Raw genomic sequence first — 18,093 nt, 5'->3', positions numbered from 1 at the left:
CAGTGGGGATGGCACATGGTAGCCCTGTCTCCAAGGTCTCATTGCACATGGTGCAAAGCCAGTGAGGGTGGGTTTCCAGCTGCCCAGGACCCAGTGGGATCCATGGTGTGAGAGCAAGTAGCGATTTCTTCAGATCCCTTCACCTGCCTGCAGGAGAAGCAGTGCTTGAGCAGAGTTTATCAAAGGTTTAAGCTTAAAAGCACAGCAAGCCTTGCTCTACCCCCTATATGTCTCCAAAATCAGTGTTTGCACAGAAATATCCATCATTTTGCTCTACCTGAAAGAACTGGGAGAGAAAAGGCATCGTTTTATATGCTCCTGTCTCATTTCCTCCTCTTCCTTCCCCTTTCTCCCCTTTCTCTCTTCACGTTTCCAAGATGCTTCTGAGGCTTATTGGTCAGTGGTGAAGGGGGTTCATCTGTCCCCCATCACTGAGACTGCACCATAGTGAGAGGAAAGGAGCAGGGGATGGGTCTTCCCTCCTTCCCAGCACCTCAGGGAAAGTTTTGGAGGCTTCTGGGGACTGCCCCTGGGCAAGGCACAGTGAGGTTGGAGGGTTTAGGGCTTCTCTAACCCCATGGGAAAGCTCACGGGGAGGAGGGGAAATAAAGCTGCCAAGCAGAAGCAACAGGCAGAGACAGGAGATGTCCCATGGAGATAAAACAGGGATCAGCAAGAGGTGCAGGGGATGAAAAGGAGCTGGATGAGCAAGATTCCCATGTCCCTTGAGAGAGGCACCATAAGACATGTCCACCCCAAGGAGCTGTACCTGATTGGGCTGCTGGAAAGACCTTGCCTTTCCTAGTTAATGTGCATTTCATTTACTCCACATAATTTATTCCTCTTCAAGACAGCAGCCCTGTGACAATATTTGATGCTGCATCACTTTGGAAACAAATATAGCTGCTTTATGGTCCCCATCTCTGCTCACACACCCGCAGTTTCTGTCTCGGTGCCAGCAATTACAGCCAACCTCAACAACAACTTTTAAAAACTGCTTATTTCCAAGCCAGAATATTCCAAATTCCCTGTCGAAAAGCATCCATGGGGCTTTTAAAAAAGGCTCAGCTCTTCTCCAAAACACAGAGGAGCTGCTGACCTGTGGGAGGGCTGCTCACCCCCGAGATGCTCATGAGGGACCCCCCTGTTCCCAGCCAAGGGAAGTGGTGGTGGTAGTTGGGGGTGGGTTTGCACCCTAAGGCCACCCAGCCAGGCACTGCTCTGATGCCCCTTTGTGTCCTTTGCACCCCCTGGCAGATCTGGTGCCGGGGACAGAGTACGGCATTGGGATTTCAGCCGTGATGGACAGCCAACAGAGCGTGCCAGCAACCATGAATGCCAGGACTGGTGAGTTTGGCCCCACTGAGTGCTTCAAGCATGGCCAGCTCCTATGGTGCAGATGTCCCCATGGGACAGTCTGTGCACGAGGACAAAGGTCTGCACCAATCCTCTCCCACAGAGCTTGACAGCCCCCGGGACCTCCTGGTGACAGCCTCCACAGAGACGTCCATCTCGCTGACCTGGACCAAAGCCACAGGTCCCATTGACCACTACCGTGTCACCTTCATCCCTGCCTCGGGTATGGCCTCTGAAGTGACAGTGCCCCGGGATGAGTCACAGCTCACCCTCTCAGAGCTGGAGCCTGGGACAGAGTACACCATCTCCATCATTGCTGAGAGGGGACGCCAGCAGAGCCTGGAGGCCACCGTGGATGCCTTCACAGGTAGAGAAAGACAAATTGGCATGGGGCCAAGGGCTCAAACCACCATCCCACACTGGCACCTCCACCAAACCGCCACATCCCCAGCTCCAAAACTCATGATGGGTGTCAAAACTGGTGATGGGGTCAATCCATCCACCTGGGAGGTGGTCTGTGGACTTCAGAAAGAGAACAGGCCTACCAACATGGACATCTCATTGCTCCTGGCCAGCAGCACTGAGCACACTTGCCTGGCTGGAGGCTCTCATAAGGAAGAGGCAGGGTTGGGGGAACAGACAGTCCAAGCTGTCCTCTGTGGTTAGGGTGGTCTGTATGTCTATAAGAAGAAAAAAACAAGCCTTGAGGGACCTCACAAGTACCTCTGGGTGAAAAGCCTGCAGTCAAGAATCCCAGACAGCACACACCATCTGTAGTGGGACAGCCCCATCACATACCATATGGGTCTGGGGTGGAGCGTGTTTGCGGGCAGAGCTGAGAAAAGCACCATTTTTCTCGTCATGGTTCTTCCTCTCGACCCCAGCACAGCTTTGGATCAATGGAGAGCCCAGTGCTGCAGCTTTGCCACCTCTGCTGGGTACTTCCCATATAAGTGTTGGGAACAATGCAGGGATGGGGTCTGCAGGGGGTCAGGGTTGCATCTCTCCTCTCCATCTTGCAGGGGTCCGGCCCATCACACAGCTCCACTTCTCCCAGCTGACATCCTCCAGTGTGAATGTCACGTGGAGTGACCCATCCCCGCCAGCAGACCGCCTTGTCCTCACCTACAGCCCCCGGGACGAGGAGGAGGCGCAGCAGCTCACGCTTGATGGTACCCGCAGGCATGTCAGCCTGACAGGCTTGCGGCCATCCACCGAGTACCTGGTGTCACTGGTAGCCATGCATGGTGCCATCAGCTCTGAGCCTGTTGTGGGCTCCATCACGACAGGTACCACGGGAACCCCCTGCCGGGCATGGGACCCCACCAGGAGGGTGGGTGGGGGTACGGAGAGCAGACCTGCCTCCCACAGCTTTGCTTTCTGCTCCATCTCACCAGGGATCGATGGGCCAAAAGACCTCAGGGTAGGCAACATCACCCAGGAGTCCATGATCATCTATTGGAGCCCTCCCATTGCCGCCTTTGACCACTACAGAATAACCTACCGTGCCACAGAAGGTCAGACCATTCTTCCTGGGCTTGCAGCTTCCAACCCTCCCACCATCTGTAGGCACGAGCAAGCCACCAGGTCATCCTCACCCCAGGCAGCATCCCAGTGCCCTGGGAAAAGCCAACAATAGCTGGGATGGACCAAGAGGCTGCAGGGACGGAGAACGGGGTGTCTGGGGCAAGGATGGGCCAACTGTAGCCAAGGGCCAGGTCAGCACAGAGGAGCACAAGGAGTGCATGCCCTCCCTGGGGATGGTTAATTCAGGGACCAATCCTGAAATCCCACCTCTACCTTCCCTGGCTCATTTCCCTTAGCCCCACTTTCACCTACGATGCTGAAAAGGTTGAGCCCACAGTCATGGGTACACAAGTGTGCACCTGCAGGCACAAAACCCAGTTACCCCCAGCATTGGCCCTTGAGAGGGGTTGCAGCATCGCCCTCCCCCTCCTGAGCACCTCCTGTACCCCAGGGATGGGACCAGCAGTGATGCTAAAGCTCTTTGTTCTGTCCCCACAGGGAGGACCGACAGCACTGCCATCTCTAACGATGCCACCGAGTACACCCTTCACCACCTGCAGCCTGCCACCAAATATGAGATTGGGGTGAAGAGCGTGCGGGGGCGGGAGGAGAGCGAGTTGGCCTCCATCACTGTGTACACAGGTGGGAAGGAGCTCCTTGGTGAGCAGGTATCCATCAAACAGTGCCAGCCCCTGCTTGCAGTAGCAGTCAGGCAGCTGAAAGATGAACCTCATGCCAGCCTGATGCAAGCTCAAGATGATGAGCGAGGCTCACCAGGGCCCAGCATAGACTTTTGAAGTACACCTAAGCAAAGCTTTTCCCATATATGCATGGGTAGTCATGGAGGGGAGTGATAAATCCGTGTACTGAGCATGGGGAAGCCTGAGATATGATGTTGGGCAACCATGACAACCTTTCCAAAAGCAAGTACCATCTTCCAGAAATAATCCTTGGGGAAGCCCTAGCACAAACAGCATCTGATGCAAAAGTAAAATGCTCTGCTGACCCTAGACTCCTCAAACCTAAAAAATACTCTGACATTGCAGGCTGTGCATCAGGAAAACTGTGGGACAGCAGCCCAGATAGCAGAGTAGCTCAAGCTGTGACATCTCCGCTCTCCAGTCAGGGTAGCAGTAACTCCTCTGCAGGCACATCTGCTTGGGTGGCAAGGCAGGACCACGAGCAACGGGCCACAAGAAGCCCTTCCAGTTCACAGCCCAGTCTCTTAGTGCCTCTGACTCACTGAATCTGTCCCCCATGCAGCCATGGATGCCCCCTTGGGGGTCACAGCCACCAACATCACCCCCACTGAGGCACTGCTGCAGTGGAACCCGCCGCTGTCAGAAGTGGAGAACTACGTCGTCATCCTCACCCGCCATGCAGGTACACCAAAACCTTGTGCCCCTCTGCCATGAGCTCACCTTCACTTCTCCCCCACCTCAAAGCCCAGGGCTCAGTGGGCACCCTCCATGGAGAGAGTACGGAAAGAGCCCTTGGCAGGGTGGGTGGGTGGCATCCTCAGATGCCAACTTCTCCCATGCAGGTCTCATAACAGTGCCCCTTCCCAAGCCCCACAGCATGGCAGTCCACACAGGAGGGGACTGAGACCCTCCCACTTTACTAACTGGCCCACAATCAGGCAAGCAAGTACCCAGCCACAGAAACTCAGTGTGCAGCAAACTCCACGAAGCCCACTGCTGAAGGGAAAGAATCAGGTGAATAAGGGGACTGTGAGAAAAATAAAACCACCCTTCAGACCAACCACCACCCCTACGGCTCAGCTGCCCCACAGTATCTCAGAGTGTTTTTCAGCAGTATAAATGCTTTTGATCATGAAGTCATATCCATAGACACACTTTGGAGAACCATCTTGAACCATATACTTAGGGATATGCTTTAGCATAGGACAGGAATGGTTGGACTTGATGATCTTAAAGGTCTTTTCCAACCTTGTAATGATTCTGTGATCTACCCTAAGTCATCTCCTTTGGCTTACACAGTTGCAGGAGAAACAGTTCTTGTGGATGGAGTCAACCAGGAGTACCAGCTGACCAACCTCGTGCCCAGCACGACCTACACAGTCTCCATGTATGCCACCAACGGGCCTCTCACCAGCCAGACCATCAGCACCAATTTTACAACTTGTACGTACAATCACCTTCCCCACTGCCTGTTACACACCCTTGACCATACATCCACCCCAGGAAAAGCAGCCAGTAAGGCTGAGCCAAAGCTCTCATCACATACATGTGGGTGTAGAACTAGCCACATGCCAAAAGGACCCCCAGATGCCAGCACTGAGCAGAACACAAGAACAGAATTTTAATTGCATCAACCACCATTTTCACTCTTTCAACATTAACTCACCCTTTTCTTCAAGTTCCCCTGGATGTGGTTTCCCAAGAAGACCCTTGACCAGGTCTTTTTCTTGCCCAAGGCCATAGCCTAGAAGAGGACTACAACTTATTTTTCTTACAAGATTGAAAAGCCCCATAATACAAGATTTACACGGCTATTACGCTTCAGAGAGCATGCAGACAAGAGGAGGACTCTTAGAGGGCTTACAGATCTCTCTGCTCAAGGCTGGGATGGGATGGAAACAGAGGGTGAGGATGGATTTGGGGCTGTAGCTCAGGTTTGAAAGGTTGAGTCCCAATGCACTGAGTTGGGAAGAAGGGCTGGGGAGGTTGTGTGTGAGACCTTGCGCTTCCCCAGGTCTCTATCCACCCTTGCAGTTTTGGATCCTCCATCAAATCTGACTGCCAGTGAAGTTACTCGACGGAGTGCCCTGCTCTCCTGGGTGCCTCCCGTGGGAGAGATCGAGAACTACATCATGACCTACAGATCCACTGATGGCAGCCGCAAGGTGAGCGAGTCCGCACAAAGAAAGGAGTGTCATTAAGTAGAGGAATACTTGACCTTGGAGAAATAGGACTTGGAGCATAGGAAGTTCCACACCAATATGCAAAAGAACTTCCCGGTGAGGGTGACAGAGCCCTGGGACAGGCTGCCCAGGGGGGTTGTGGAGTCTCCTCTGGAGATGTTTGAGACCTGTCTGGATGCCTCCTTGTGCAACCTGTCCTAGGGGCCCTGCTTTGGCAGAGGGATTGGATCCGATGATCTCTTGAGGTCCCTTCCAACGCCTACAATCCTGTGATTCTGTGAAATGAGTGGGAGAAACCCAACAAAGCAAAAGAAAGATACCCACCGGGTCAGGGAGAGACCACAAGGACAGATGCTGCTATCTGCACAAGCAATACATTAGATAAACAATCAGGAAAAGTGGGAAAAGATTGCCTAGGGCAAAATCTTTGTACACACATGCAGGCCTGGACAAAGAGGACACACCTGGAGAGTTTGGGGGAACAGGGGAAATTCACAACTTCTGAAACACAAGCAAGCTAAGGCAGGAGAGAATTATCCCACCAACAGAGATGCTAAATACTATTTGCCCTACGTGCAAAAATGGGAGAGAGGTACAGACACCTAATTAGTCCCACAATACAATATATTTGATTATTTAATGAGTGTGTCCATATCTGCCTGTCTGGAAGAGCTGGTACAAACATTATCAGAAATACGTCACCACAAATAGTCTGATTTCCTTTGCTGGTGTGACTGGCTCGCAGCGGGCAAAGGGTAACAGCTTTGCAGAAGGGGTTTGATATAACACTATGTAGCTTTGGCTCATGACCAGAAAAATCAACGTGATAGGAATTGGCGGAGCCAAAACCAGCTGAAAACCATGTTTGGCAAGCTCTACTCCTCGCAATGTTTGGGTAATCTGTCATGCCCTCCTGTATTGAGGGCATGCAGATCCCATGAGAGTTGGTAAATAGAGCACACAAGCACAAGGCAAACACTGAAATCTCCTGCGTCCAAGCTGGTCAGTTTTCTCCCATCCGAGCCACCCCAAAAGGCTGAATGTATTCATTAACCTCACCTTGACTTAGTCCAGGGATGTAAGCAGCCATGTAACGCTCCTTGGCCAGGCACCAAGGGCTGCAGTAGTTTGTAGCTTCCCTTCCCTCCTCGCTTGCTCTTCAGGCTCCCCATCGCTTTCTCATCTGTTGCTCTTGATATCTACCTCCTTCTGGGACCCATGTACAGGAGCTGATTGTGGATGCTGAGGACACATGGATCCGCCTGGAGGGGCTTTCTGAGACCACAGAGTACACCGTCCGTCTGGAGGCCGCCCAACACGCCATGAGGAGTGGCTTCATCTCCACCACCTTCACCACAGGTGAGGACTTGCACCACATCTGCTCAACATGTACTGTTTCCATGGATTTTACCTCCTCAGGCAGCATTTAATCATGATCCACAGAGGTAAAACCCATTGCCATGACCCACAGCACTGCTCTGTTACAAGAAGTTAATGGCTGAAGGGCCTAAAATACAAGACTTGGGAAAAGGGCTTCAGATCAAGAACCATCTATCAGGCCCTGTGCCTCCATCTTGATGTTCCTCAAATGCCTGGACAGGAAAAACCCACAGAAGTCAGCAACACATACCAACTTTCATAGCGAGTGGGGAGAGACCCAGCTGGTCTCTCCATGCTGTAGACATAGTCCAATTCCTCATAAATATTATAGAATGGTTAGGGTTGGAAGGGGGTCTTTAAGGGTCATCTAGTCCAACGTCCACCTGCACCGAGCAGGGACATCATTAACCAGATTAGGTTACTCAGAGCCCCGTCCAACCTGGCACTGAATATTTCCAGAGATGGGGCATCCTTAGAAATATCAAGCAGGCACATCTCCACCACCATCAGCAGTGCCACAGAGAGCAGGGCCAGGGTACCCGCAGGACTGTGGTCTCGCCAATTTTATCTAACCGCGTTATTCCTTTCCCCTCTAACTCCAGAGAAGCCAGCATCCCCTAAGGGAACAGGAATTTCCTCTGACTATCAAACAATGGCCATCCACAGCCACTGCAGCCCTCACAGATGGGGTCCTGGTGCTTGCAAGAATGAAGTTTGCATGAAAATGCTACCATTGCCCCTACCCTTCGCACCCATTCACATTAAAAACCATGCAAAGCCTTTGAAAAGTCTTGCTGGGCCGGGGCACTTGACAGAGTGCATTTCTTTCAGGGCTGAATCCAATTATGTTTCTCCTGGGCTTCAAAAGCACTAAGAAGCCTGAAGATGATGTCCACTGAAATTACTCCCAGCTGCGCTGCCAGTTTGATTAGGAGAGTTTCCTTTGAATCTGCTGTGGGTACACTTCCCCATCTTGGTTGCATGCAAAGGTCCCTTCACCTGCTTTTAAGAGATAATAAGTCAACAAAAAAAAAAGGCTCTTCTCTAATGCATCTACAGATCTGGCTTCCTTGTTATTCTTGCCTCTTACATGGGTATATAAAGCAATTCAGGCAGGTACTGGTCAAACACGTGTAATCTTTGATGCTGTTTGAGAGCCAGGGACAGAATTGCTCAGGGCTGGCTTCTCATCTAGGATAAAGCAGCAGAAACCCATTCATGTCAGGTCAGGAGAGCACCGTTCCCATTAAACTCGAATGTCAGGCCTCGGCAGCATTAGAGACACCATTGCCAGCCAACATACCATCCGAACACAGGCTGAATTTGCTTTTAAGATGAAGACAGGCATCATCAGGACAGCAGTTTCTGCCCACTTACCTAGGGTATCAATGTGACAAAAGCATCAAAACCAGGGCGATGCAACCCACAGGCAGCATACCTCAGCGAAGAATTGGGGTCTGGGGCTCAATTCACAGGGCACTTCCCAGAGGGCAAGGACTTAACATCAAGGAGAAGAAAAAGGGGAAATAAAGGGGGAAAGGAGGGGAAGGAAAAAAAAAAGAAAGGGAAGAAAAAAAATAGGAACGGGAAAGAGAGGAAAGGAAAAAGGGGGGGAGGCAAGAAAGGAAAAAAAGGGGGGGAAAAGACCAGTCATAATTTAAATTGTTTTGCTTCCTTCTGCCCACTATGCATATCCTGTGGTTCTATTCCCTCTACCATATTAATAGGTCAGCCTCTTTGTTTCATGTTTGCATAAGGTTCTTGGGGAATTATGTACAGATGGGACAAAAGGAAGAAACAGATACAGCATTTATAATTTATAGTGGTTTGAAACTTCTTTCAAGGTCTCCTTGCCTCTTAAAGATATGAATATAAATTAAGAAACCAGTAATCTCAGTGCAGCTCAGGGGAGCTTGGAGAGGCTGTCTTTGAAGCAGTTTTAATTGTTGAATACCATAGAATGCAAACGCTGTCTCACCAGACCATGGAGATGGGCAAAATAGAGTGTCTTCAATACTTTGACAAAGTTATGACCTCAGAGTTTTCCAGTGGCACGGGAATACACACCCACGAAGAAATAACAGACAAGGGTCTTATGGGGTATCACACAGTTGTGATGGACCCCACTGTGATGGACACGCACCAAGACACCCTTGAACACCACATCCACATTGTCAACTCTGCACTCAGTTACTCCATCATCCATACACATTGGCGGCACGTGTTAAATTGAATCCAGAGTTGACATCCCAATACCTGTAGTTAAGACTCTCAAACTCTGACCCCCAAATGAGAGGTTTCTTTGTTAGAAGACACGTGCAGCACAGCCACACAGCATCTTGCATGGCCTAATCCCTGCTCAGTTTGCTCAGCCCAGCGTAAGTCCACCATCGTTTTTGTGGTGGTTTAGCCCTGGCTGGGGGCCAGACGCCCACCAAAGTTGGTCTATCACTCCCCTTTGTAGTTGGACAGGAGAGAAAATATATATTGAGAGGCTTAGGAGTCAATGTAAGGACAGGGAGAGATCATCCTGTCACCAATGACATGGGCAAACCAGACTCAACACAGAGTAAAGGAAAGAAAACTATCTAATTTATTAGACTACACTACACACAGTGAAACCAGAGTTGGATAATGAGAAGCGCGACCAGATCTTTAAACAATGCAACCAGATTTTAAAACACCTTCCCCCCCCTCTTCTTAGCAGACTTAAGTCAGGATTTTCCTCCCTTCTTCCCTCCCATTGTGGCACAGGGTGGGGCAGGGAATGGGGAAAATAGGGTTCTCAGTAGCACCTTCCCCCCATCCCTCCCTTCTTACTCCTTAGCAGACTTCACATCAGTCATGATTTCACTCCCTTCTTCCCCCTCATTGTGTCATGAGGAGGGGCAAGGACTGGGAAAACGGGGGCTTCAGTCAGTTCCTTGCAAGTCGGTTTCCTTCTTGGCTGGGGGCAGGGGGCATTCATTCCACACCCTCCCCCTGCTGCACTGTGGGGTCCCACCCACGGGAGAGTCCTCCACGAACTTCTCCAGTGCATCCTTTCCCCCAGGGCTTTGTCTCTTCACCAGCTGCCCCGCCGTGGGTCACTGCCATGGCGGGCAGTCATAAATCACAACATCTCCCAGTCCCAGTCCTCCACGGGGTCACCAGCCTCCCCCCAGCAAACCTGTTCTGGTGCAAATCTCTGTCGCTGATCTCTGTGTCTCCGTCTCTCTCCATGGGCTGCAAGTGCTGGCAGGGTCTCGCTCCAATGTGAGTCACAGCATCTTCTCTGTGTCTCCATCTGCTCCATCCAGCGTGGGGCCTCTCCACGGGCTGCAGGTGGGGTCTCGGCCTTTTCCATGGGCTGTGGGGGGCCACCCACTCCACCACAGGTTTCTCCACAGGCTGCAGGGGCATTTTTTCTCTCCGGCACCCGGGGTGCCTCCTCCCCCGCCTTCCCTGGCCTTGGTGTCTGCACAGCTCGTTTCATCTCCTCACTCCCTTCTCCGGTGGCAAAATGCAGCTGCTTCCAGGTTTTTTTCTCCTATATGTGATTCCCAGAGGCGCTGTGACCATTGTGACTGGCTCAGCCTTGGTCAGCAGCAACTTTGGCCTTGAATTGGCCGATGTTTACAGTCTGGAGCCTGCAGAGAACTCGAGCTGTTCCTTACAGCAGCCATTTTCTGCAGCCCCTGGTCTTTCCCAGCACCCAGGTATGTAAAACTGTGACAGAAGGGCATGGATTGGGAGAATGCCCCTGGAATCAGCAAAGCCATAAAACTTGTTTGGAGCTGGCAGTCCTGAGAAGAGATCAGGTTTTGGTATTTCCACAGCTGTCTAAATAAGCTGGTGACAGCTTAAACCCCAGGGTTTCCGACACTGTGCAGAAAGATGGTGCAAAAAGTGACATCCTTCATCACTCACAGCAATGTTACTGTGCTCCTTTCCAACAGAGGATGTATGGGAGACACATTTTTTTTCCCATTAAATCCTCCAATGCCGTTGGCACAGGTAAAGTCCCACCACCTCACAGAATAACTCAGGGCACAGAAGCCAAGTTAGACATTTCCTGGGTCATAACCACCTGTGCCCCAGCCCTTATAGCAAGGGTGTCACTTTGCTTAAATTTTACTTTTTTTTTTTTAACTGTTGCAGGTGGCCGAGTCTTTGCTCACCCACAGGACTGTGCCCAGCATCTGATGAATGGAGACACGCTGAGCGGCGTCTACACCATCTCTATCAATGGGGACCTCAGCCAGCGGGTGCAGGTCTACTGCGACATGACCACTGACGGAGGCGGCTGGCTTGTGAGTAGCTGCACTGCTGTCCTACGCATCCTCCCCATCTCAAAGTAACCAAGCCTCATCCTACCAGCTAAACCATGCACCACACTTGTGTGGGAACAACAGGAGGCTTAATATTGCATGCTTCATTTCCCACGCCATAGGGAATGGCCCACGCTCCAGTAATAATAGTTACACTTGGAGAAATGTCCTTTGATTTATTTGACATGTTTTCAGTGCTTCTGGAGAGCCAAATCCGAGAGTGAGGCTGATTTATTGTCCTAGAAATTAAATTAATGGCCAATAGCTTTCATGGGGAATGATTCACACTGCTTGCGTTAGGAGGGTGTCAGACATCACCCCAATTGAGTCCACACAGCAGCATTTTAGAGGCAAATGGCTGTTTGGCTTTTGTATTGCACAAACCCTGCTTGTCTTGACGCAGATAGACTGACAGCTTAAGTAAATAATGCTCTGGTGCTTTGATTTTATTCATGTCAAACACTTACATGCATTACACAAAAACTGCACTAGATGTATAGTTGAAACAAGAGGGGGAAAAAAAAAAAAAACCAGGCTTCTTTAGATGCTGATTTCTAGCATGGATGTTATTTTAGCCAATAAATTTCCCTCCACCTCACTCTGCCTCGGAGCATCATCCCCTGGCTGTCACAGAAAGAGCCAGTCTAAAGCAGAATCACATGCTAGAAGACCAGAAGTACCACCCACGGGGAAAAGCAGAAAGCTTGAAGGACAATCCCTTCCTATTATAACACTGATTTGCCTTAGACATCATCTAGCATTTCTTCAGTTTCTCCATCTGTGCACGAATTAATTGCACAGCTGCAATTAGCACTAAGGGGACAGGCGTTGCAATTTTCTTCCCTGAAAGGCACGATGGTAAGACAAAACATTTCTTTGTGTGCACCCAAAGCCCGGCAAGGCCGTCCCGCTTCTCCTTCACACTGATCGCACCCCCGGTCTTCCCCACTACAGGTCTTCCAGAGGCGGCAGAACGGGCTGACCGATTTCTTTCGGAAATGGGCAGATTATCGGGTTGGCTTTGGAAACTTGGAGGACGAGTTTTGGCTGGGTAAGAACTTAATGGGTTGTCTTTCATCAATGTGTCAAACAAGGCAGTACTCCCGAGCCAACTGTTGGCTACCCACCTGCCACCCCACTCCTCTATGATCTCCCCTGCAAAGTCCTCCTCCACTGTCCATTCCCTGCCCTGCATGTTAGGAAGTCACTCATGGACACACCATATAAGTGCACACTGTGAAGGCCAGCATCTCCCTAACTTGCTACTCCAGGGAAAGAAGGGGGTATGCTAGGGGTTTTCACAGACCAAAACCCATCATCACCCTTTGGATGTCTACAGGTTGTGCTAGTGGTGTCTATAGCTCATGGACCTCACTTGACCTTGGCCAGAAAGCCAGGAAAGTAGGAAAGGGGTTGGTGAGAGAGCCAGCATGGCTCTGAAATGTGGTGTGCTCCCCCAAAACCTGAGCACGAGCCAAGGCCAGCCCTTCAGTGTAAACATGCTGGCTTGTACAGGAGCTTAACAGCAACATGACAAGCACCAGGGTTCCACACCTGAACATCCCCAGCTTCAGCAGCATGGAGAAAGCTGAACATGCACCTCAAACACACACCTCGTAGCTATGGGGAAATCAAGTGGGACAGAGAGCTCAGATCCCACCAGTGCCAGGAGAGACAGACCCAACCAAAAGTGCTGTTGCTCTGGTTTCTCTCCTCACTCTCATTTCCCAGAGCTGTTTTATTTGCCTAGAGCTTTTTGTGTTTGCTCATGGAGTGGATCCAGGCACCGGGTCTCACCGGGTGTCTCATTGCTTGTGTTACCAGGCTTGGACAACATCCACAAGATCACATCCCAAGGGCGTTATGAGCTGCGAATAGACATGAGGGATGGCCAAGAAGCAGCGTATGCCTACTACAACAAGTTCTCCATTGGTGATTCCCGGAGCCTGTACAAGCTGCGAATCGGGGACTATAACGGCACTTCGGGTACAGCCTTGTTGCTCACAGGTCACAGAGAAATCTTGGGACCAGTGGGTCTGAAACTCTAAGGGAAATCCAAACATCAAAGCTTACTTGTCTGGAGCAGCAAGACACAAGCCTGTAGTTCTTGCTGCCTTCCTGCAGTCTATCATGTAAACCAGGCTGATAAATCCAACTAAGGACACGGGGAATTTTCCATTGGGGATTAGATACTAATATCACAGGCACTGCTGTTCAAATAACAGGTCAATCGTCCGAGGTGTCATCTCATTCTGCAATAACCACAGCTTGCTATTGATGCCATGCTGGAGGGTGTGTTTACTGCCCTCTCACAGCAATGGAAAAATCTGAAATCCTGTGCACTGTTTCCTCACGCAGAGGCCAAGCGCAGTGCAGTCTTGCAAGGGCACTGTCACACCTGATGCTCAGCTGATGCAGCAGCCCCAGGCTTTGCCCACCAGAAAACAGTGGGTGGTGGAGGTGGGGGCATGGGGTCTCTTCCCCAAGAAGGGGGAGAGGGGTACAGCTGCATCCCCTTTAGCTGGGATAGACTTGCCCAGACAAGACTTCACCACCACGGAGTTACCAAGGAACACCACACCTTATCTAAAGCACAGGAGTTTTCCTACACAACACCTGGTAGTTGTCACTGGAAGGGAAGCAACAGGGTTCTTGGATGTGTGCAACACAGCACTCGCTCTGACCTTAAGTCCCAGGGCGCAAGGTACCCAACTTGTACCCAAAACCACCAGTAACAGTGCTGTAGACACGACTCCCTCCTCTCCATGCAAGCTCTTCTTCGAGCCCTCCAACCAAAGAGCTTCTGCTTCACCTTGAGCCAGAGAGCCGAGACTCACCAAATGGTTCATTGCCAAGAGGTTTTCTAGCAAGTCTCTCAGTGCCGCACACAGCTAGCGTGGGTCCACTTTGTGTTTTCTTAGGGACCACCAAGGAGCATATTAAGAATGTCTCCTGTAAGGTCATCACCCAAATGTAATAATGATCATACTTCCCTTTAGCTCTTATTACTAAAGAACAAGAGAGCTGCTTTTGGGTAAAAGGAGGGGAGATGAGGTTGATGGCTTTGGTGGAATAAGACATCATACAGCTTTAAAAAGCTACTTCCCAATTTCCAAAGGGGGGAAAAGAAGGCCAAGTGTCTTGATTCAAGAGGCTTGGCCTCCTCTGGGAGAAAAAGCTACCTTTGGGTAACAGGAGAGAAGGAGGCTGAAAGCATCCCGAAGTTATGTAGCAGAACCAAGCTTCAGGAAATATGGGATGCCCAAATCTAGGATTGAATTCATTTCTGAAACACTGAAATTCAGACCAAAAACTATACAGTATTTTATCTGCCAAATCCAAGCAGCCTCTCAGATTTGCCATGGTGTGTACTTATCCTAAACCAACAGCAGAGGACCTCAGATTAGCCAACTATGAGCAAATGTGGTTGCTAGTCCCAGAATCTCCAGCTGCTTGTACCGTTGATCCACAGGCAACCAAATATACCAGAATATCCTAATTTCCTTCTGAAGAGACCAGATGATTTGTGCTCCATCACCCCTAACAGCACCTCTTTCCACAGGGGACTCCCTCACCTATCACCAGGGTCGCCCCTTCTCCACCAAGGACAGGGACAATGACGTCGCTGTGACCAACTGTGCCATGTCCTACAAAGGGGCCTGGTGGTACAAGAACTGCCACCGCACCAACCTAAACGGCAAGTACGGAGAGTCCCGGCACAGTCAGGTAAGGGCAGAGCTGCGTTGAAAGCCGTCGGCATTTCTTATAGTAGCATGGCTAAAGCAGTCTCAAGCTAAGCTAGGGCTGTGTGGTGGGTACATCAGGGTCAGGAGCGCTGGAGAAGTGACCCAACACAAGCTGGAGCAGGCCGTTTTGGCCAGTGCACTGTGGCCATACTGGCTGCCATGGTTATTTACTGTGGCACCTTGTCAAGTTACATTAAAATAAAACTTACATAAAATTTGATGAGCAGCCTGTGTGCAGGGGGAAAAAACCCAATCAAGCCAGAGCAGCAGAGGAGTTTCTTTCTCCTGCTGTTGCACATTCTTCCTTCTGGCTTCTCTGTGGCAGCCAACCTTGCTACAGAATCACTAGGTTGGAAAAGAGCTTTAAGACCATTGAGTCCAACTGTTCCTGTCCTATGCTAAACCATATCCCTGAGCACCCCATCTGTCCATCTGTTAAACACACCCAGGGTCAGTGACTCCCTGGGCAGCCTGTTCCACATCCCAAAAACTCTTTTGGTGAAGAGCTTTTTCCTAATGTCTAATCTGAACCTGCCCTGGCGCAGCTTGAAGCCATTTGCCCTTGTCCCATCACCTGCACCTTCCTCTCCTGCTCTAGTTCTGTGATAGGGTGTGTTTTCACCTTTCTCACCTGTGCCTTTCTCTCTTCTGCCTGCCAGGGGATTAACTGGTACCATTGGAAAGGCCATGAGTTCTCCATCCCCTTTGTGGAAATGAAGATGCGACCTTACAACCACCGTAACATCTCTGGGAGGAAGCGACGGTCCCTACAGCTCTGAGCCAGCTGAACCCCCTCCCACCTCCTGCCACCTGACCTTTTCTGTCATTTGTTTGTATTTTATAATATGAAAAGGGGGGGTGGGGGGTGGGAAGAGAATTAATTACTACTCGCCTGAGATAGCAACCTGCCCCTCATGAGTACTGGAGGGAACCATGACACAAACAAAGGCTGTAGGAAAGGAGAGACCTCATTGCACCTGTCCCAGAGAAATACCAAATTTCCAGTCTCCCTACCCCAATACTTTGGCCCTTAATATGAGAAGAGAGAGAAACAGATAGACAGATTTTTGATATTTTTTTAAAAGACTTAGAAATCCCCAGCAAACCCCATTAGAAACCTTTGTCATGAGGGTCATGGCAGAAATATTGCCCACAGGGACCTTGGTGCAGCCATTTCCACCTCAGCCATGGCCAGGGACACCTGTCTTCTCCCTGTCTCCACATCCCTTCCAGGAGGGAGATTCCCAAGCTTTATGACATCCTGTAGACACAAACTCTCCCAGCAGGCAGAGGCCCATCTCTCTTTGTGGCCAATTCCACATAGCCTGGTCACCCCTCCCTTACTGTCACTGTACACATGGAGACAAAGGAGATGAGCAAACTCAAGGCTTATCCCACCTCCAGTTTTCACAGATCACACCAGGAGGGCTTGGTAAATATCTTGTCTGTGTGGGCAAACTCTACAGAACCCACAGTTCAAGTGTTGGCCCCACCACAGCCAAAGTCATCCTTGCATACATGGGATGGAGGGGAACAAGCTCTGCTCCACCAGCCCCAACCTGCATCATCCACTCCTCTGAGCTAAACTCATCCCACCTCAGGTGCACATCTGCCTGGGCTACGCTGAGCTTGATGGAGAGAAAAGGAGTTAAATTGGAGTCTAGGGACTGTTTCCTCTGCTGTTTCTGTGTGCCACCATGTCGTCTCACACAGAAATCTTTGGTCCCAAACCAAAAAAATCTCAGAGAAGGACCAGCAGCCAAAAGAGCTATCACACAACCACAGCCTGGAATGCAGCTATCACAGCCCAGGCCCTCTTGTTCAGGGACCTCCACGCACACGGGAAGGGTGAGGACACATCCCAGAGATAAGTGCAAGCTGAGAAACACCCGTTCCCTTCCTTCTCCTACACCGTCCCTCTTCACCATCTCAAGAGGGACTCAAATCTCAGTGCCTTGGTATCACCATCTCACTAACAGCAAATCAACTGTTTCCCCTCCTGGAGGGAAGGCTTAGTCCATGCAGATTTTGGAGCTCTTCAAGACTCTTGGAAGAAGATGAGCTTGCTCTTCCCATCCTCAGGATGATGGATCCTTCAAATAGCTTTGGCTACTCTGTTGTCATTGATACCATCTCTATGTAGCCCAAAGGACCACCATGCTTGAGTCTCTCCTCTGCCAAGGGCTCTGATCAATGATGGGCATTGTCACTGGCCTGGTCTCGGGGAAGGGACTTATCCCCACACCCAAGGACAATGCAGCTCATCACTGGATTCACAGCCAAGGGAACATTACAAACACTAAACACTGTTTTTTGATTTTATCACACTGAAGCTGCTTTGTCTCAAGAAACATCTTCCAGATGGCAACATAAAGGCATCTTTGCAGTAGCTTATAATTCAGGCCAGTGTCTCTTTCACGGTCATGCTCCTGAGTTTTCTGACGTTACTCACCAGGGCTGCAGAGCTGAAGAGCATTAAGCAGGAAACATGGCCTCATTGTCCGTGCCACGTACTGGCACATGAAATCACAGCTAACCCCAAGGGCAGGATTAGATATGGGGTCCAGCCCTTCAAGCAGTCAGCTTATAAGCTGCAGTCTGACCTAGAGGAAGAATGCTGTAGCTCAGCAGCATCTCATATGAAAACAAGGCATCTCTTCCTATTTCATAGAACCACAAGGTTGGAAAAGACCTTTAAGATCGAGTCAAACCATTCCTGTCCTATGCTAAACCATATCCCTGAGCACCTCATCTGTCCATCTGTTAAACACACCCAGGGTCGGTGACTCAACCCCCTCCCTGGGCAGCCTGTTCCACATTCCCACAACTCTTTCAGTGAAGAACCTTTTTCTAACATCTGATCTGACCCTGCCCTGGTGCAGCTTGAGCC

At 50.4% G+C, this 18,093-nt stretch overlaps 1 protein-coding gene across 2 annotated transcripts in view; it reads left to right on the top strand.

The window, feature by feature from the left end:
- Nucleotides 1-15,982, top strand: part of TNR (tenascin R) — a gene marked incomplete at both ends in the record, with an annotated part of 30,026 nt that extends 14,044 nt beyond the window's left edge. Inside the window, 14 exons of one of the 2 annotated variants that reach the window (XM_084266342.1) lie at nt 1,258-1,347; nt 1,460-1,723; nt 2,379-2,645; nt 2,754-2,873; nt 3,382-3,525; nt 4,147-4,266; nt 4,890-5,027; nt 5,619-5,749; nt 6,994-7,126; nt 11,288-11,439; nt 12,412-12,508; nt 13,282-13,443; nt 15,020-15,183; nt 15,863-15,982. In XM_084266342.1, the coding sequence (XP_084122468.1) occupies nt 1,258-1,347; nt 1,460-1,723; nt 2,379-2,645; nt 2,754-2,873; nt 3,382-3,525; nt 4,147-4,266; nt 4,890-5,027; nt 5,619-5,749; nt 6,994-7,126; nt 11,288-11,439; nt 12,412-12,508; nt 13,282-13,443; nt 15,020-15,183; nt 15,863-15,982 (2,102 nt within the window). Of the gene's footprint in view, nt 1-1,257; nt 1,348-1,459; nt 1,724-2,378; nt 2,646-2,753; nt 2,874-3,381; nt 3,526-4,146; nt 4,267-4,883; nt 5,028-5,618; nt 5,750-6,993; nt 7,127-11,287; nt 11,440-12,411; nt 12,509-13,281; nt 13,444-15,019; nt 15,184-15,862 lie in introns of both variants that reach the window. The other variant, XM_084266341.1, reaches the window with a different exon arrangement.
- Nucleotides 15,983-18,093: the final 2,111 nt, after the last annotated feature.

The sequence above is a fragment of the Gallinula chloropus genome (assembly GCF_964237585.1).
Source record: "Gallinula chloropus genome assembly, chromosome: 6".
NCBI lineage: Eukaryota > Metazoa > Chordata > Aves > Gruiformes > Rallidae > Gallinula > Gallinula chloropus.
Note: the sequence above shows the minus strand (reverse complement) of the source record. Positions and strands in the feature narration are given on the sequence as shown.